A 20,730-nucleotide genomic window follows, 5' to 3' on the forward strand; every position below is an offset into this window, starting at 1 on the left:
ATGAAGTTCTCACATTTTCACAAGCAGATACTTGCATGGTCCTCCAACTTTAAGCACAACTTCTCGCCACATACTTGTTATATTTGGAATAATAAGCATATCACTCACAAGAAAAAAAGTTTGTTGAGAACTGGTTTGATATTAATGTTATTCTCGTTAACCAACTAGTAAAACCTAATGGTAAATTTTACACCCACTCTGAATTTATAGAAAAGAATCCTGTATTAGTATCTCCTAGGGAGTTCTTTATAGTGATGAATGCAATACCTTCTGGGATCAAAATGCTGCTAGCAGGATCCTCTTTTTTTTAATAGTTTGGTGACTTATACTGACCTCTCGTACATACGTGTCTCCTAATCAATCCTGCAATCAGGGGGCTTTTTCCACAGCTTTCAATCGCCATGGAATAAAGTTTGGCTTTTGCCCCACAGATATGTTTTAACTAATAAAGTTAGAGAGGTTTCTTTTAAAATATTACATAAATATTACCCTGTTAAATGTTTTATTTCCCAAATATTTGAAACGGACACTGACACCTACTGTTCCTTCTGCATCAATTATCCTGAAACCTTTGCCCACCTATTCCGGACCTGTACAAATACAACTGATGTCTGATGTCTTAGATTTTCTACAAAAGAAGGTTCTTCCTAATGTCTCCTGTTTGAAACATGTCATTTTTGGGTTCTTTGAAGACAATAGATGTAATAGAAAGTACATGCTGAACCTAATTTTTATTGTAGCTAAATATATTCATAAATGTAAATATACCCATGTCAATCCTCTTTTACCTGTCTTCATCTGTGAAATTAAGAAATATGCTGAGTCTATAAAAAACTCAGAATTTAAAAGCCATAAAAACTTGGAAAGTTTTTTAAAAATATGACTTGAATAATTGGTAATACATTTTTCCTCCCTACCTTAATCTGTGATTGTTCTCTGTAATCTTAACGTATGAACACTGTTTTATTAGTCTGGCCCCCTCATTTGTGTGTGCTTTATTACGATGCTATGTACGATACCCAGTTTCACTAATAAAGTTTGTTAAAACAAACAACCAAGCAAAAAAATAAAACTGTAGCGTTGTCTTTAGCATACGTCTGTGGTCTTTAGCCAAAGGTAGCTGCTACTGATGTGTCGGTGACGAACGAGCCGGCTCTAAGAGCCGGCTCTTTCAAGTGAACGATGGGAGCTGGCTCGTCATTGGGAGCCGTCCCCTCCCCTCTTGCTTTGGTGAAAGCTACAGGCAATTGGTCAACATGTGTAACTGCGTGTCTAGACTGTCCACACACAGAGCAGTAGGGGCGGGGAAGAGGGAGGATCAGACTCAGACACACAGAGCACATGCGGGTGGAGAGAGACGAGAGGGAATGAGGAGGAGGAAAAAGGTGAGTGAGAGAGAGGAGAGTGAGACAGACAGTGAGAAAATGAGCGCCAGCAGTCAGAAAGTGGAGATTTCTTAAAGTGTTCAGTTATTAAATCCATAGAAATGATAAATATTTGATATATTGCATTTTTTACATTAGTAAATAATTTTACAAATTGTTTTGCATTATTTTGGTTACAAATGTACTCTACGCAACAGAAAATCTGAGAAGCGACTTGGGAGCCGAAAGAGCCTGCTCTTTTTGGTGAGCTGAACCAAAAGAACCGGCTCTCTAAAAAGAGCCGGAATTCCCATCACTAGTAGCTGCCGCAGCCGGAAGTGACCTAAGTAAGTTTCGGTTGTCATGAGTGCTCTGGCGCCCCCTGTGGCTGACTGAACTTCTGCAGGAGGAAGCAGAAGCAGGCGGCAGGATCCGCCACAGAGCTCCCGTCCCATCACAGCTAAGTGGGTCAGAACCAGCAGGGACGGAGGTTCTGGGTTAGTCCAGATCAGCGGAGGCTGGCCCACCACAACCCAAACGGTCTGTCCTATGGAGAAACCGAATGCTGCAGCGGGACCGACGGACGGTACCGGATCGATCAGAACCTGGGGCTCCCTGCCCTCCGGATCACCCGCCGCTAACATGATGGACAGGTGAGTCGGTTCGGTACACAGATGTGGAGTCAGCGTTGACCAGGAAGCCACCTTTACCACCGCATGTTCAGACCTGCTGTCAGACGTAACGTACGGGTCATCGGCTCCTGCTTAGGTTCGGTTCAGACCGGAAGAGTTTCCAGGTGTGATCCAGGTGTTCACCTCCGAATCACACTCTCACTTCACAGAATAATGTAGCTCACACTCAGATTCACAGCTTCCGGGAAGAAGCTCAGTGACGGAGGTGTGTGTGTGTGTGTGTGTGTGTGTGTGTGTGTGTGTGTGTGTGTGTGTGTGTGTGTGTGTGTGTGTGTGTGTGTGTGTATCAGGTCTTCTGGGTCTACCCCAGAGATCATTCACACAGGCTACAGTTAAACAAGCTGCAGAAGTAAAATAATTTCACTAAAAACTGATTTCTAGTCATCGGGCTGGAATCAGACCCTGGGCCGGATGTGGTCTCCTCCAGGACCTGCAGGATTCTGATTTCCTATGAGAAGCCATGGTTCAGTGAGCTAAAGGTAAACTGTTCCTGCTCCATAAATCCATAAACGATGCCTTCTGAATCAAGGAGCTGCTCTTCATCCTCATACCGAACCAAAACATGTAAAAAGGGAAATGATCCGACCCCTGAGGGTGGCAGGAAGGCTCCCTCTGAGGGCCATCACTGTGAGATGTTCCACCAGCGAACTGCTGGACTCGTTTTAGACTGGGCAATTATACCACCATGTAACAAAATTCATCTTCAAATATATAATTTGAGGCCCAAAACCCATCTACTGGTGTCAAGAGCAGAGGAGAACTCTGGAGTTGGGCAGTAACGGTTCTACATCCAGATCAATGAAGCTTCTGGATCTTTACACACTGTAATTTTGGTGAGACCTATGTCGATGGGTGAGACCTGCCTACCTCAGGAAAAATGTGCTCTGGTCAGGTGACCTGTTCTCACTCGTTTGCATCTGGGTTCTGGTGTGCTTAAGTGTTGTGTGAACGTGTGTTCTCCTGCGTGAGTGTCTAACAGAGTTACTGCAGCAGACAGACTCTTTAATGTGAGGAGGTCCGATCTGTCGGGTCCTGTTTACTCAGAACTGCTGGCTTGGAGGCGTGTGAGGGCGGAGCTAAACTGACACATCAAAGGAACTCTGTCTGAGCAGCTTGTTGTTCTGTAGCTCATCAGGTTCCCATGTGGAGTGGTGCAAACAGCTGATAGCAGCCACCCTCTCCAGTCAGGCGTCAAGATCCGTCCAACTGGACCTCCTGAGTAGGGACAGCAGGGTGAGTGTCACACACACACACACACACACACACACACACGAGAGGAAAACGTGCTTCCATTTTTGAGTTGGAATTTATTTAAAGGTCAATTTGACTGAAAAACATATTTTTAATGATTTCTTCAGAGTATAATTGGTCACTCTGTATATTAAATGTTCACGTCTGTATTTTAGTGGACCTGAAGGTGTGGTTCACTCACGCCTCTGATTGTAATCGATCACTCTGAGTTTTTCATACAGGCTGAACGGGAAAACGCCTCCTACACCTCTCTCCTGCTTCAGCTTCTGATAGAAAATAAATAGTGAAACTCTAGGATTAGAAAATTGCTGCAAATGTATTAAAATTACGAGTACATTTGATAGTTAAGGGACAAAGTCCTAAAAACATCACGGCCATACAGACAGACATGCTGCACCAGCTTCTAGCTAAACCTGGGTGATTTGGGCCGATCTGTGAAGCTAAGCCTTAGAAATGTTGGAGTCATCTTTGACAGTGAAATGTCTTTGGTGCAGCACTGTAAGCCGCTAACGAGAAACAGCTTTTTTTTTTAAAACTAAATAACATCTCGAAGCTTAGACGTATGGTGTCAAGAAATGATTTGGAGCTCCTCATTCATGCCTTTGTGTCATCCCGTTTAGACTATTGTAATAGTTTATTTTCTAGTCTGAACAACAAGGAGCTCCATTGTCTGCAACCAGTGCAGAACTCAGGAGGTTTCACATATCCCCATCCTAAAGGAACTTCATTGGCTGCCTGTGTCTTTTAGGTTTGAGTTTAAGGGAAAAGCAGTCCTCTGCTTCCGGGGCGACGGTGGCACAGGAGTTAAGTGCTTGCCCCGTAATCGGAAGGTTGCTGGTTCGAGTCCCGCTCAGTCTGTTGCTGTCGTTGTGTCCTTGGGCAAGACACTTAACCCACGTTGCCTGCTGGTGGTGGTCGGAGGGACCGGTGGCGCCTGTGCTCGGCAGCCTCGCCTCTGTCAGTGCGCCCCAGGGCAGCTGTGGCTACATTGTAGCTCATCCCCACCAGTGTGTGAATGTGTGTGTGAATGGGTGAATGACTGATTGTGTTGTAAAGCGCCTTGGGGGGTTCTAAGACTCTAGAAGGCGCTATATCAAATACAGGCCATTTACCATTTAAGATTGTGGCTTTGGCTTTCAGAGCCCTGCATGGACAAGCTCCCGCCTACATTAGAGAGCTGATCCAACCCCACACCCCTCTGAGGAGTGGGGATCTTAATCTGCTTAAAGCTCCTCGCACTTCCTGTCGCACTAGAGGCGACCGTTCGTTTGAGGCTGTAGCTCCCAAGCTTCTGTCGACAAGTTCAAGAGCCAGCTTGAGACTCGTTTATTTGTCCAGGCGTTCGTCTAGTTATTTTAGGGCTGTTGTGTTTTTCTGTGTGGTCTTGGCCTTTTATGACATGTTTTTTATTTATTTTCATTAATTGTTTTTATTCACTGTATTTATTTTCTCATTTTTTTGTTTAAACTTTTAAAATGTTGTCAAGCGCCTTGGCTTATGCCTGGGAAAGGTGCTTTACAAGTAAAGTTTACTTACTAAACAGTCAGCTAGTTTCCGTCTGTAGCCATAAATAAATAAATAAACACGACAACATCAACGATAAGCAATAAGGTAACTAAGCAGCGCAATCAATGACATGTTCGTCAACAAATAACTGTTTATGGAGTAAGATCCAGCCTAGGTCAGCTGAAGTCAGACGTCCACACAGGTCTTTGTGGACCTTCGTGTGTGTTTATTCATTCTGATGTCCAGGTTTTTCTAATTATTACATCAGAAACATCAAAGAACAGGTGCTTTACTTTATCAGAAGTGTAACCATGTGCACCTCTATGTGGTGTTGTTGGTGTGTTGTGTACATTGTCTTTGTGCATGTGTGTGTTTCCCCTCCAGGTCTCCAGGAAACTGACATCCAGGGTGAGTTCCCCTGTATACATGTAGAGGCGTCTTTTTCTGTTCTGCTTGCCTCATGGATTCCCTCTGACCTGATGCCTTCCTGTCCCTCTGTCCTGATGCCTTCCTGTCCCTCTGTCCTGATGCCTTCCTGTCCCTCTGTCCTGATGCCTTCCTGTCCCTCTGACCTGATGCCTTCCTGTCCCTCTGTCCTGATGCCTTCCTGTCCCTCTGTCCTGATGCCTTCCTGTCCCTCTGACCTGATGCCTTCCTGTCCCTCTGACCTGATGCCTTCCTGTCCCTCTGTCCTGATGCCTTCCTGTCCCTCTGTCCTGATGCCTTCCTGTCCCTCTGTCCTGATGCCTTCCTGTCCCTCTGTCCTGATGCCTTCCTGTCCCTCTGTCCTGATGCCTTCCTGTCCCTCTGTCCTGATGCCTTCCTGTCCCTCTGTCCTGATGCCTTCCTGTCCCTCTGACCTGATGCCTTCCTGTCCCTCTGTCCTGATGCCTTCCTGTCCCTCTGTCCTGATGCCTTCCTGTCCCTCTGACCTGATGCCTTCCTGTCCCTCTGTCCTGATGCCTTCCTGTCCCTCTGTCCTGATGCCTTCCTGTCCCTCTGTCCTGATGCCTTCCTGTCCCTCTGACCTGATGCCTTCCTGTCCCTCTGACCTGATGCCTTCCTGTCCCTCTGTCCTGATGCCTTCCTGTCCCTCTGTCCTGATGCCTTCCTGTCCCTCTGTCCTGATGCCTTCCTGTCCCTCTGTCCTGATGCCTTCCTGTCCCTCTGTCCTGATGCCTTCCTGTCCCTCTGTCCTGATGCCTTCCTGTCCCTCTGTCCTGATGTCTCAGAGCCTCCACACTCAGGACCACTCTTGGATCATGAGGAATGATCCTGGTTCTTCTCTACTGTGGTTTCGCAGACACTGTGATCGTGTCCAGAACCTGTCCATCTGTTCCTTAGGGGGAACATTGGGTCAGCTGGTCTTGAGGATCCATGTCTGTAACACCTTTACGTTCCTGGCAGGTGAACTGGACCGACACAACATGTGTGGAACCAGAGAGCTTGTGTCTGTAGATGCCCCCCCCCCCCCCCCCTGGCTGAAGGTGTTCCTGCAGGTGTAGCTCACCTGCAGCTATAAGCTCCTCTCCTTTCAAAATAAAACACCAGAAGTATTCCTGTCAGGTTCACTGGCAGCTGATGCATAGAAAGAGGGGGTCCAGTGGAAAGCACCACGGTGCTGAGTACACTGCCCGCTGGGACACACTGATCCTGGTTCTGTTTGTAGAACGCAGCAGTTCCTCCAGTGTAGGGCTGGAACTCCAGGAACAGGTGGAGAACCTTTGGATCAGAACTGTTCCTGTCGGCTGCCATGGTCTCTGATACCTCACCCGAGGAGCAGGTCAAGTTTACCCAGATGTCCACAGTCCAGCAGTAACAACTCCGATCTCTTGTCCTCTCATGGGGAACCAGCTGATTGTCCCACAGTGAATGATGATGTCATCAGCTTAGTGCTGTCACTAGAACCTCTGCTTCTTCTCTCTTCTTGGTTTTTTTCTGCAGCTGGACTCAGAGGATGAGGAGCTTTGTTACCATGGAGATAACGATGCTGAACCTACCTCTGATGCTTTGGCAAGTTCCTGTCCTCTTCCGTGTCTTTGCCGTCTCTTGGCTCCTTCCTGTGCTGGTCTGCCTCTTTCTGTCATTCTCCTCATTTAAATAGAATAACTTTATTTAGAGTCGACTGCATGAACATCCGGTTGTTAGAGTGACACTGAGCCGCTGCCACCGCTGCTCGGTTAGCTCTGACGGTGCTGGTGCTGTCTGACAAGATTCTGCTAACTGTTCTGGGTGCTCTTCAGACTCCGGGATTTGGAGCACGGCTCAGAGCTCCACAGAGCCAGGTTCCTCTGCTTCCTGGAGAGACCGTCCAGCTCACAGGTGGGTTTAACCGACCGCATCACCACACATCAGGTGCAGCTCCCAGAACAACTACTCTCTCTACATCTTTCTCGTGTGTGTGTGTGTGTGTGTGTGTGTGTGTGTGTGTGTGTGTGTGTGTGTGTGTGTGTGTGTGTGTGTGTGTGTGTGTGTGTGTGTGTGTGTGTGTGTGTGTGTGTGTGTGTGTGTGTGTGTGTGTGTGTGTGTGTGTGTGTGTGTGTAGTAAAGGACGTGATGCATATCTGTCCATTCAGTGGCGTTATCACAGGAACCCTCACCATCACTGACTACAAACTGTTCTTCAGCAGCACAGAGGTTTGTGATGTCATCAGCATGGTGACCAATCAGACGGTGTGTCTCTGGAGTGTGTTGATCTGTGTGTCTCATTCAGAACTCGGCCCTTGTGCTTGACATTAACCTGGGAGCCATCAGCAGAGTGGAGACCTTTACTGTCAAACACCAGGAGAAAAATATCAGTGGTCTCCACCTGGTGTGCAAGGTAGAGCCCACAGGTTCCAGGACCTCCACGTCCATCAGACGGTTCTCTGTTCATGTTCTTGTGATGCAGCCATCTTCTCTGTTCTGAGCAGGACATAAGGAGTCCAAGGTTTGCCTACAAGACAGAAGAAAATCAGCCGGATGTGCAGAAGGTTCTGGTCCAACACACGTTCCCTCTGTCCAACAGCCTGGTTAGTCTCCTTCAACCACTTCAGGAAATGCGAATATTTGGATTTGTCCCCAATTGGGTCAGCAGGGTGGTCGGACTGAGTGGACAAGGCTGAGCTAGGGAGAGGATCAGCTGGCTAAACTCGGCTGATAAGTAAATGGACCAAATGGGAATTCCTTAATGAAACGTTTCCTAAAACCACTAGAGATGTTAGCAGGTGTAACGTTAGCATGCTGGTGGGTTTGACATTAGCTTTTACAGGTATCTGCAGAAATGTGCACACAGCAGGCATGCAGTTAGTTTGGGGCTGTCTGTCTGGAATCTTGTTGGAAAACAGCCTTCACCAGGAAATTGTGTGTGTGAATGCCCCTGACATCCACAGCATTACACTTACTAATACAGGCCATGCTAAAGCAACCAATGGTGGTCCACCAGTCCTGGCATTCCCAACACATGGCTAGGTGTCCGTGAGCAAGACCCCATTCAGTAAGAGCGTGTAGTTCCCCCGTTAAACCGGTACTGATGGATAAAGCCTATCCTATTCTATTACTTGCTAGCTTTTTAGCATAGTTCATGTCCCCAGAGTTTATTAATAACATCCTGTTAGAGTTACGCTGGTGTTTTGTTACAAACTCTTCCTGATGGTCCGAATGTTTTAGTTCAGCTGGAGTTTAAGACATGAAACCAGAAGTACCGGAGCTTCGGGGTTGACCAGCCCTATTCCCTAAAGATTCAACGTAAACATTAAGACTGAAATGATTTCACACTAATGCCTTGAGAAACAAATCTAGTTTCAAAATAAAACAGGAAGTTTGGAACGGAAAGCATAAAGCACGCTTCCCATTTGTCTTTTGTCTTCAAGTCAAATCCAACACTTGGACCTGAGGAGGCAGGAGCTGGTTTCAGTCCACACTGTGGTGTGAAATCAGTTTGAAGTAAGAGATTTCCTAGAGAGGAGACCATGGAAGCACAGAGAAACACAACGGTTCTTTAGCTGAGCTGAATGTCCTTTCTTTGTTTTTGCTGTTGTGTATTTTAATTGTTTCTCTTACTGTGTAGACCTATTATTGTGGCCTCTCTCTCCACCCAGTGGAGCATCGGGTTATTTCAGTGTTTGCGTGATCCCATGCAGATGTTTTGTGTTTCTCTCCCAGCCTCTCTTTGCCTTCAAGTACCAGGAGCAGTTTCCTGTGGATGGTTGGAAGGTTTATGACCCGGCAGCAGAGTACAGACGCCAGGTAACCACATGAAACGTCCAGCAGGGTGTTGCTCCTGCTCGGTTTCATAGATTCAGTTGGACCAGGTTGTCATGAAGCTTCAGGCAGACAGTGCTGTGACTCCGGCTGAGACATTATCAGGGATGTTTAACGCATGACTGTACAAAACAACGGGGTTAAGCGTGGAGTTTCTAAAATGTCTCGAAATGCTCTCCAGGGTTCTCGGTGTCCTCTCAGGACCTAACCCTGACCCTCTCATCCTGCTGGTATGTAGAACATGTTGAAAACTTTTGTAAGACAGATTTAGCGCAACCTTTTTGGCACCCGTCCAACACCAGTCACATCCCGTTTCAGCGCGATAGGGTCTGGACGTTGGTGTTCTTTTTGTTGCTGTGCTTGGTTCTGCTTCATGACCCGGCTTGGTCCAAACCTCTGCTGTCAGACAGATGGGCTCTTTTTGGAGTCTAGAACACTTTGGTTTAGTTCACGGTGAACTCAGTGGCTTAAAGGGTCCCAAAGCATCAGCCCTCCACCACCATGCTGACAATAAGGGTAGGCTGTAAAAGGTTCAACAAAGCATAAGAATTTAAATATTCAACCAACACCTGATGATAATGTTATGGGCCATTCCCATCTGTACCTGGTCGGCCCTGCCCGGATAGCTCCAGTTGGCCCCAGCCTGGCCCAGTTGATTCCACACATCCTTGCTTAGGTATGCAAGGAATGCAGTCAGAGACATTTTCAGCTTCTAGGTAATCAGCATGATAATGAATGATAATGAATTGAGCATGCCTTAAGCCCATGTGGGCTGATTCGACCCACCAATCAGAGGCTTGCTGTAATGGAAGGTGTGAATTTGCTGTCAGCAGTGGGCAGTGTTGCCAGATGTACGATAATTATCGTATTTGTACCATAATTTTGGGCTCTGTACGATGTACGATCAATAGTTTCAAAAATCCTCAAATGTACGATAATTTCACATTGCATCTAGTAACACCGTCTTTTGCTGTGGCTTTCCCAAGTCCATTACATAATTTTAAACTGTTCTGAAGTCAGATTTCACCTCAGTGCTTACAGGTTTATGCTATTGTGTCTATTACAAAAACTGACTCTGGAACTAGGTGAGTAGGCTGCTTTGTCATTTATTGGGTCAGTTTTTCCTTTGGTGTGATGTTTTGTCGCGTGCGTTTAACCTATGTAGAAATGACATAAATAGGACTGCGCAAATGTGCATGTTGTGTCAATGCGTGGTCGGAGTGGTGCCGACACACTCTGCACGTTTATAGGCATTATATTACTGGTTTTAAAGATGTTTGTTTAAACAGGGCAATATAAAACACCTTCTTTGTTATATTATTTTGGAGTGAGAAGTCATTTATAGAACGTTATTATCAAATGTATAATGTACGATAATTTGTACTGAAAAACGATAATTTAGGCCTCTCTGTACGATATTGTGGGATTTTGGATCTGGCAACACTGGCAGTGGGTGTGTTGGCCCTGGTCAGCCTGAAGCAGACCCCCTCAGAAAGAAGGCTGAAAACCAGGCTTGTTGTACCCTGAAAAAAGGCAGGCCACCAAGATATGTAAGCAAGTTATGCTATCCGGGCCGACCAAGTACAGATGGGAATGGCCCATTAGTAGAACATAAGAGCACGGTACCATGGGACTACAGCCAGATGGTGACTACAGGACACGAGGCCACTCAGAGGTTTTATTAGGTAGAAGAAGTTTATTAGGCGGGTGACACGAGACGTATTATTCTGCCATTTTCTAATTGTCCTTTCATGAAATGTAACCTTTGACCTGTTAACCAATGCCTTTATAGTACCTGACCAGTTTAGAAATGACCTTTGACCTGTCCCCGATTATTGTGCAGCAACCGTTACTTCTTTGAAGTTACTTCTGCTGTTTTTCCTCGCTGGAGTTGTGTTAACACACACCTGGATGCTCCAGACCAGTAAACAGGTTTAGGTGATGATGACGAGTCCAGGTCACTGACAGCATGATGCTCTTCTCTCTCAGATTGGTAGGAGGTGAAGGCTTTTTATGTCTGCTGTGTTCTGGTGAACACAGCCCTGTGGTTGGAGCATGACACTTGATCCATTCCACAATCTTGTCACATGTAACCGCCGTGTTCCTTCTCTGTGTTTGGTCAGGGTCTTCCAAACGAAAGCTGGACCATCAGTAGGATGAACAACACCTATGAGCTGTGTGACACCTACCCCTCCGTTCTGGTCATCCCCAAAAACTTCACGGAGGAAGACATGAAACAAGTGGCTTTGTTCAGAGCAAAGCGCCGCGTACCGGTTAGTCTGAGGAACAGCTGCTGTCCAGCACGCCTGTTCGGTGTCTGTGATGCTGACCGAGTCATCAGCGGCCTCTCAGTGGTTGCACATGCTAAAGCTAATCTAACTAAGCACACACAGAGCTTTTCAGGTGCGCTAACCAGTTTGAGGCCGGAATGCTTTTGTCTTTGTTTTACTGGATAGAGAAGATGGTGCAGGAACAGGACTGAACATCCATGCTTTCGTTCTTTTTAAACACAGAAACAGTTTTGTTTACCTGTTTTGTAGCTACAGTTTCGCCGACGGCTGCCGGCTTCTTCAGGCTGACGCTGATGGTGGCGCGTCACTTCCTTCTCCGTTTATCTGTAGCTACAAAACAGGTAAACAAAACTGTTTCTGTGTTTAAAAAGAACGAAAGCATGGAATTAGAACCACGACACAGCAAGAACACACCTAAGAAGGACTGAATATGGTTCCGCACCTCCCACACCTGGTTGGGATAGGCCACGCCTCCTTCCACAGCTTCTCCATCACTTCAGATGGAGTTTGCCTTCAGTAGTCCACTCTCTGGTCTCGTCAGCTTGTGTGCTTATAGCCTCTGGCTCTGTTTGTAGTTCTGGTCCTGAGCTGGTCTCCCTGCAGGTCTTATCCTGGATCCACCCAGAGTCTCAGGCCACCATAGTGCGCTGCAGCCAGCCGTTGGTGGGTCCACTAGACCGGCGCTGTAAGGAGGACGAGCGCCTTCTACAGATCATCATGGACGCCAACGCTCAGTCCCACAAGCTCACCATCTTTGATGCTCGCCAGAGCAACATAGCCGTCACCAACAAGGTGACATCTTCCAGCTCAGTTCTAAATAAAGATGCCTTCTAACAGTCTCATCAGGACATGCCTCTGACTTCTCTCTCTCTTCCTCTTTGTTCTCTGACTCGTTCGCGTCCAGTCGAAGACCAAAGATGCCGGCTATGAAAGTGAGAGCTTCTACCCCAACATAGAGCTGAACTTCCTAGAAATCCCCAGAATCCATGTGATGAGGGAGTCTCTGAGGAAGCTGACGGACGTGATTTGTCCCACCATCGATGAAGGCCACTGGCATTCTGCTGTGGACCAGACTCACTGGCTGGAGTACATACGGGTAAATGAGACGGGCCTTCTCCGAGGACGCCTCTGGAACGGGGACGTTTAGTGAAGCTGTCCTCTTCCCGCTGTTGCAGCTGCTGCTGGCGGGAGCGGCGAAGATCGCTGATAAGCTGGAGTCTGGGAAGACGTCTGTGGTGGTCCACTGCGGTGACGGCTGGGACAGAACGGCCCAGCTCACCTCGCTGTCCATGCTGATGCTGGACGGGTTCTACCGGACCCTCAGAGGCTTCCAGGTCAGACTCAGAACACCTGACATAGAGCAGAGCTCAGACACTTTATACTCAGAACCAAATCCAGGTACCGGTTCTGTCAGAACACGTGACATGCCTGTCGGGTAATTAGGAGTAATAATACACTCGATGTGTTTTAGGGATGGGATTTTCAACGTGTGGAAAACTCAGTCCTGGCCTGCTTTAACAGGCTCTTTGGTTCTGTTTCAGGTTCTGGTGGAAAAGGAGTGGATCAGCTTTGGACACAAGTTTTCTACAGTAAACCTTTTCTAATACAGTGCTGTGTGTGTGTGCGTGCGTGTGTGCGTGCGTGCGTGTGTGTGGTGATGTAACCGCTGTTCTCCCATGTGCTGCAGCGTGTGGGTCATGGTGATGAGGATCATGGGAACATGGAGCGCTCCCCTCAGTTCGTCCAGTTTGTAGACTGCGTCTGGCAGATGACCCGGCAGGTTGGAGGCTTTCATTCCTGACATCTCCGTGTTTTAGTGTCGGAATCGTCTGATTCCTTGTTCTCCTGTAGCTTTAGTCATGAACCATGTTCTCTTGTTTCAGTTCCCTGCTGCCTTTGAGTTTAACGAGCTGTACCTCATCACAGTCCTGGACCACCTTTACAGCTGTCTCTTTGGGACGTTCCTCTGTAACAGCGAGCAGGAGAGGGGAGCCAAGGTGTGTGTGCGTGCGTGCGTGCGTGTGTGCGTGTGTGCGTGCGTGCGTGCGTGTGTGTGTGTGTGCGTGCGTGCGTGTGTGTGTGTGTGTGTGTGTGTGTGTGTGTGTGTGTGTGTGTGTGTGTGTGTCTTTAATCTCATTCCTCTCACCTGGGAGAGAAGATGGACCAATGGGGAGGATGCTGTCCGAGCCAGGACATTTAGCTAATTATGACTGTGGACTTCTGTCCTCCATAGGAGGTCCAGGCCAAGACCGTGTCCTTGTGGTCCTACATCAACAGGTAAAGTTCTAAACCTCTTTCAAGGAACCATGAAGAATCAATAACTCCCAACTTACTGTAGGTGTTGTTTACCAACAGCCAGCCTGAAGACTTCATCAATCCCTTCTACGTGGATTATCAGAACCACGTCCTGTATCCGTCAGTTTCCTCCCGACACCTGGAGCTTTGGACCAGCTACTACGCCCGGTGGAACCCATGCATGAGACCACAGGTACTCGGTTCTAGACAAAGGAGGAATGTTAATGGTCAGAACACATGGCTGTAATGGGCTGTGAGGTGAGTAGTGGTGGGGTCAATGGGTTGGTACTGTCTGGACCAGTATAGACACCAATTCACTGTCAGAGGCTATCAGTAAGTATAGCACCTTTCCCAGGCATAAGCCACTAGGTGCTTGACAACTTTTTAAAAGTTTAAACAAGAAATGAGAAAATAAAAACTGAATAATAAACTATTACAATAGTCTAAACGGGATGACACAAAGGCATGAACGAGGAGCTCCAAATCATTTCTTGACACCATACGTCTAAGCTTCGAGATGTTCCTTAGTTGAAAAAAGCAGTTATTGGTTAGCTGCTTACAGTGCTGCACAAAAGACATTTCACTGTCAAAGATGACTGGAACTCCTCTAACATTATTTCTGTTTAAGGAGGAGAAGAGTCTCCTTGACGGGGCTGATGTGCTGGGGAGTTCCTTTCCTAGACCCAAGGGCGTCAGTTTGTTTTCAGAATTGCTGGGGACAATAACCATACACTTGAGTGGGGCTTAAAAATTGCTGGGGACAATAAAGTAGGCTAGCACAGGGGGCGGCAACCCGCGGCTCTGGAGCCGCATGCGGCTCCTCCATCCATCTGATGCGCTCTCTGTGCTTGTAAAATAATGAATGGATATTTAAATAAAATGCTTTATATTTTACTGCATTAATTTTACATCTGTATGCCAATTCTAAATGTAAAGGTTGTCTGCGTAAACCTGATCAGGTCCAACCCGGTCTGTGAGACCGGGTTGACGAGTCACGCTTATGCGTAATCATATCGGCGCTTCTGAGCTGCTTTCCGACCTTCCCCACCTACAAAGTTTAATTACAACAATCAAACGTGACAGAGCCTGGATTTGTATTCTGAACAGTCTAAACATGTTTTAAAAAGAAACGTATGACAAAAGTGGCACCTGCTCAGTAAAACCACTAACAGTGTGAATATTGAAGGCAGAGACGGGCTACAGCTTCTGGACCCACTTTATTTAATCGTTTTATTGATTATCTTTTAATGAAAGATACCTTTGACGTACACGAGCGACCAGGCGCGTTGCAAGCTTTTCAAAAGTGTGGGGGATGTTGTCTGTGCCTAAAATAATTTCATGTTATTCATCTTGTTATTTTAATTTCCATAAGAGCGGAGCAGGAGCGAATTTTAGACGCCTCACGCATGTCTCCGTTTTAAACATGTTTAAACTGTTCAGAATACAAATCTAGGCTCTGTCTCGTTAGATTGGTGCAACTAAAGTTTGTACTGAATGAAACTTTACATTAAACCATGTTGAAAAGAAAAGGATGCCATTAAATCGTTTCCCCCTCATTTACAGTCAGTACAGCGCAGTGCGCGTGGCTCCGGGGTTAATCAAGTTTAGTTGTTTCTCTTTGCAACAATCTTCACAAGAAGGCAAAAGAGTTAAATGACAGGTTACAGATATTTCCATTTGACTGTTTATTTTGACGGATAAACTCAAGGATGTTGGTTGATTTCCTCCCACTGAAGCGGTCTGGAAACCCGGTCTCTCTGAGGGATCTGTCACTTGGAAAATGTTATTTTTATGAAATTATGAAAGTTTGGCTGAATAGCGCTTGTTCCCTTCTCCAATATAGAGACGCATGATGCATCCAGTCGCCTCTTCAGCTCATAAAGCACCTGTAGAGACATTTGGTCACGCACAAAGTTTATGTGGAGCAGAAGCGGTCGGGCCACGGCAGGTGAAATGTTCCTAGCCTACATGAAGTGAAACTGTTTAATTGTAACATTAATATGTTACTGGACACACTGGTCTGGTTGGTTAGACCAGTGTTTGAAGTGGAAAACACACACACACACACCAATTAAAATAATGCTGATAGCATGGACTAGAAGACGGGTGATGGTTTACGTATTTAAATGATGATCAGGCTGCTGTAAAATGTAATCTCCATCCACATCCAGACACAATTATCCTCTATTCTTTCTCTAGTTGCTCTGCTCTCGTCTGGGCCGATAGCTGACGGAGCGCGCGGCGCGCCTAACTAGCGGCTGATGCACATTTTACGCATTTGGAGAGGTGGGCTGGATGCTTTGCTTTTACTGGAAGATGGTCCACTTAACGCACGGGTGTAGACTACATATTAATGACAAATGAATGAAAATTAAATTGGGAGTTTTTACTTCATATTTTAGAAATAAAAATGACGGGGGAACACATTTATAACGTCTTTTTAAACGAAATTTTCTAGCGCGACCTGCCTGCTTCACTTGTCTCTGCTTATTAAGGTCCATCCAAAATTACCGTGGCCCACCCAAAAATGAAAACCTGGCGCTGCGCCTATTATAAACCTCTGCAGATTGGTGTTCTTCACTTGATCAAACTCAGACTTTGTACAGCTAATGTCAAGATGTAAAATTATGAATTCAGTCAACCTCTTCCGTCCCTCCATCTCCTGCTCTCCTTGAACCCGACATCGGCTGTCAGAATAGGGGAGGTGAAGAAGGAGATGAGGCAAACAAAGTGAGTGCGACCCAAAGAAACCAGACTGGTGTGGAGGTGAGCAAAACAGCTGGAAAAGTGTGGGTGTTGAATCCCCCATGGGCGCGACGCCCATAGTACCGGTGTTGTAAACACCGGCTGCTGTCCTGTTGTGAGCAGCTCTCTGCTGTCTGAGGGTAGGCCCCGCCCACAACGCTGCGCTGCTGTGGCTCCCAGTGTTTTCTTTACTGTGGGAAACGGGTAATAATGGCTCTTTGATGGGAACAGGTTGCCGACCCCTGGTATAAGATCTGAGCTGGTAAAACAAAAATCCTCATCAGCAGGCTTTTTTGAAAGTGGGGGGGGACACAGCTGCCAATTACAAATTTTGCCGGGGACATGTCCCCGGCGTCCCCGGTTAAAATGACGCCTATGCCTAGACCAGTACCAAACATTCTGATGAGTCGGAAAATGACAATTCCATAACAATAATTGACAGCGCAGCTGTTGAAATTCCAGTGTGTTGACGATGCACATAGATCTGTTAAACACACTTTTTCATGTTTTTAAACGATTTTCTTGAGCCAGTATGTGCTGAAATGACCCTTTACTGGGTTAATGAAATGTCACTCAGACCCCACCGCCCTCTGTAGCCAGAATATCACACTTGCAACTTCAGAGTGGCGGGCCGGCACCTGTTTGACTTAGAAACAATTGAGCTTACATACCTGGTGCTGCAGTGTGTATGCAGCATGTTTTAGATAGTGAACACAGCAGATTTGTTTAATTTCGTCATGAACCGCTCCTCTAGACACTAATGAAGGCTGGGGAAACATTCCAGCTGTTTGATTAAGGTGAAAAAAAAATACAAATTAGAGCTGCACAATATATCGAAAAATTATCGTCATCGCGATAACAGGACGTGCGATAGGTCCATCGCAAAACACGGCAAAAACAGCGATAAATGTTTGGTTAAAACATTTCCATTCGTGTCATAAATCAGCTTTTTGCAAACCAGCTTTGTTTTTTACCCGGAAGTATTATTTGACCAATCGAATGTAGTCCTTCTGATATGCGGCCAATCAGATGGTTCCCTTCACGTAATACGCCCGCCCCCTACATAGACCCTTTTGGAAAGCAACACCCGAACAGTTTGCGGCGCCGTTCCCTTGTTCGTCATGCTGGCTCAGAGCAACGAACGCACTTTGTGCTGAGGTTTCTGGATTCAGCGCTGCTTTCAAACGTGAACGTGAGTCCGCTCGGTGTCGTTAATCATTTTTACCGGGCTGACTCCGACATGTGCCGGTGAACCAACCCACCTCCATGTTGCTAGTGTTAGCCCCAGGCTCCGGTTAGCTTCCAGCTAAAAGGCTACAGCACTCTCCTCCCAGTCCCACCCTGCTAAAGAGGGCCTGGAAAAGTTCCCCCACACATCAAAGTGATTTTTCATTTATGAGCTTTTATAACCTTGTTAATCAGGATAGTTGATTTGCTGCTGCACATAAACGGTCAGTCAGAAGCTCTGCTAGCCGGTTATCTTAGTTCAATTTGTTAGCTTGTTACCAGAATCATAGTTGCAGTTTCATCATCTGAGCTGCTTTTTAAGATCTAGGTAAACTTGTTCAATTTGGCGTTAAAAACAAACGTTTTCACATATTTTCCATGTAGTTTTTTTGCCAGTTCCTCTTCTGAAAGGTAGACAATTGTTTTCTCTTTCCCCCAGAAAATCTTAATATTCTCCTAGTTTGGCCCAGCACAGTTCACTTCCCAATTGCAGCAACAGCCTCATATCATAACTACATAAGTGGAGAAAATGCTCAGTAGCAATGAGAGAATTTGCTGTTGCATTTAAGTGATGTTAACTATTATTTAACATTTAAACTTATTTTCTGATTTTTTATTTATTTATTCAAAAAACCCTGGTAAGGGATGTTTTTCTGTATTTGGAGCATCAGAAAAAGTTTTATGGTGGAGGTGATGTTTTAAAGTCACTGAGAAACTGCATGCATGCAGTTAGTTGTTTTGCTGCTAATACAGTAGCAGGTGCAGCTGCATATTTTTGCAATAAAAATGTTGTAATGGAATTCATGCATTAGTTTTTGTTTGCTTTGAACCCAGAGCAGACGTCACACGCCAGACGGCATCAACACTGCATACTTTAGTATTTGTTCATTTATCGTGAGTAATATCGATATCGCAATATTAAGCACTGTTATTGAACATCGCAGGTTTTCCTAATATTGTGCAGCCCTACTTTTTATCTACCTCACAGTATTTTCCTGTTGAAAGCAGAGAAGAAAATAAAATCTGTAGTCCAAATCATTGCATTTTTTTTGTGTGGGAGAAATATCGGTAATCGGTATCGGTGAGTATTCAGATCCAAGTATCGGTATCGTATCGGTTTGGAAAAAAGTGGTATCGTTGCATCCCTAATTTCAAGCATCACCTTCCTTTTAACATGTCAAGTCTGCGAATCTAACCCAATCAGCCTGACATAATGATCTCCAGCCTTGTGCTCGTCAACACTCTCACCTGAGTTAACGAGACTATTACTGAGTCGATCTCAGCAGGTCCTTTAATGACAGCAATAAAACGCAGTGCAAAGTATTTTTGGGATTAAGTTAATTTCCATGGTAAAGAAGGACTATGCAATTCATCTGATCACTCTTCATAACATTCTGGAGTGTATGCAAACCGCTATTATAAAACTTAACTAGCAACTTTTCCAATTTCCTATATTTGTGTCATTCTCAAGTCTTTTGGCCACGACAGGAGTCTCCCTTTTAGGGCACCAAGACAAACAACTGTAATAACCATCTATGTATGGTTAGCTTTGGTCAGCCGAGCATGCTAACGGGAGCTAATCTTATTCAATAAGTCATTAAAAACTTGATGGACGGTGCTCACATACCTGCACCTCAGCATAACATCTAAATGACTTTAACCCTTTGATGCATGAATTATGAAATCTTCAACCATGAATTTTTAAACATTTTTTTTCATTCATTTTTAGGTGTGAATGAAACAAATTTCAACAAATATTTTTGTAATATTTTGTTAATTTACAAATAAGTTATTACACGTCCACCTCAGTGGACAGCGGGCATTCTGAACAGGAAATATGTTGGCTAGACTTACTGAAGTCCAAATGGAGGGGCTCAAATGCAATAAAGTCTTCAACAGCTGTGCTTACTGGCAAAAAATAAATAACAATTTTGAATACCTGTCCACTGTAGTGACCATTACGCATCAAAGGGTTAAACCCACATTATGTGTAGCGTGGCTTCAAATTCATGAGCCTTCTTATCTGTTACACCTGCTAGGGCAAAATTCCCTGCGCTCCAAATGCGTTCAGTTCAGTGATTCCGATGGATCAGATGTTCATTACTTCTCCCCAACAAACACGTGACTGGCTGCTGAACTGAAGCTCATGAACACCTTTAGAGGCTAAGCTACATTCACTTGGCCAGGACTGTACTGTGCTGCACTCTGCTTCTTATAAAAAACTATTTTTTATACCACCTGACCCAATTACACACCTGTCAATTCAATTCTGACAATTAACCTGTAAGTTGTATCTCATCCTTTGACTGCACAGACCCACAGGCCTGCTGTTTTTGCCTGTTTAAGAGCTGCAGGCATTTTATTATGTGTACCTAAACTCTGGATGTTGTTAACACTGGAATAACCAGATGTTCAATATTTCAGGTTCCGGTACATCAGACTCTGAAAGATCTGCTGATCCTGAGAGCAGAACTCCAGAAGAAGGTGGAGGAGCTCAAGAAAGAACCTCCTTCCAACACACATCTGTCTCCGCTCAACAGCTCCCCTACAGGAACCCCGCTGCACATGTTCTGACTGACACACACACACACACACACACACACCACACACACACCACACACACACACACACACACACACACACACACACACACACACACACAACTGTTAAACCAAATATTGAGTATTACAGCTTCAACAAATGAGGAAACATTTTTCACTTCATTAACATTCCTTTATTAGTGAGGATGGTAATAAAGCTTTACAGACATTAAAATAGTTAAAAGTCAGACTGGTGGCATTTGAATTATTCCTGATGGTTTCCTAGAGTCCCTGTACAGCACACAGGTCTGGGTTGAACACCCCCCCCCCCCGCCCACACACACACACACACACACACACTGCCACAAACTAAAGCTCCTGCTGTCCCACTGCCTGAGTTCCCGTTTCCCTTCGTTCATCCGGGGAGTTCTGATCAGGAACGGCATGTGGGTTAGGTGCTACAGATGCTGAGATCCTGTCATGATGGTTTATGTTCAGTTCTCATCGTTCCTGGTAAAAATTCTACAAAACGTGCAAATTAAAGGAGTAAAAGGCACAAAGAAGCAGCTGTTCTGTG

The 20,730-nt window shown here is 45.7% G+C and overlaps 1 protein-coding gene across 3 annotated transcripts; it reads left to right on the forward strand.

Annotated features, from left to right (window-relative positions):
- Positions 1 to 1,767: 1,767 nt before the first annotated feature.
- On the forward strand, positions 1,768 to 20,401 carry mtmr1a (myotubularin related protein 1a). 3 transcript variants are annotated; one of them, XM_070549955.1, is made up of 19 exons: positions 1,768 to 2,017; positions 3,184 to 3,289; positions 5,198 to 5,221; positions 6,758 to 6,826; positions 7,057 to 7,135; positions 7,359 to 7,450; positions 7,527 to 7,634; positions 7,726 to 7,824; positions 8,957 to 9,040; positions 11,179 to 11,328; positions 11,950 to 12,138; positions 12,251 to 12,442; positions 12,522 to 12,680; positions 12,888 to 12,935; positions 13,034 to 13,126; positions 13,230 to 13,343; positions 13,580 to 13,623; positions 13,702 to 13,834; positions 20,038 to 20,401. In XM_070549955.1, exons 1-19 carry the CDS (start codon positions 1,914 to 1,916, stop codon positions 20,185 to 20,187), a joined length of 2,037 nt encoding a protein of 678 aa, XP_070406056.1. In that variant the 5' UTR covers positions 1,768 to 1,913; the 3' UTR covers positions 20,188 to 20,401. The 3 variants fall into 3 exon arrangements, with proteins under 3 accessions (XP_070406056.1, XP_054591665.2, XP_070406057.1); XM_054735690.2 differs by lacking the exon at positions 6,758 to 6,826; XM_070549956.1 differs by lacking the exon at positions 5,198 to 5,221.
- The last annotated feature ends 329 nt before the right edge of the window (positions 20,402 to 20,730 follow it).

Source organism: Nothobranchius furzeri, chromosome 3 (genome assembly GCF_043380555.1).
Source record: "Nothobranchius furzeri strain GRZ-AD chromosome 3, NfurGRZ-RIMD1, whole genome shotgun sequence".
In the NCBI taxonomy this organism is placed as follows: domain Eukaryota; kingdom Metazoa; phylum Chordata; class Actinopteri; order Cyprinodontiformes; family Nothobranchiidae; genus Nothobranchius; species Nothobranchius furzeri.

Excerpts from the sequence above, each read along its gene's own strand:
- mtmr1a (XM_070549955.1), top strand. The coding sequence starts at position 1,914 with ATGGAGAAACCGAATGCTGCAGCGGGACCGACGGACGGTACCGGATCG. Across the intron at positions 3,290-5,197 it reads TCCTGAGTAGGGACAGCAGG|GTCTCCAGGAAACTGACATC; the intron begins GTGAGTGTCACA and ends TTTCCCCTCCAG. Across the intron at positions 12,443-12,521 it reads ACTGGCTGGAGTACATACGG|CTGCTGCTGGCGGGAGCGGC; the intron begins GTAAATGAGACG and ends CCGCTGTTGCAG.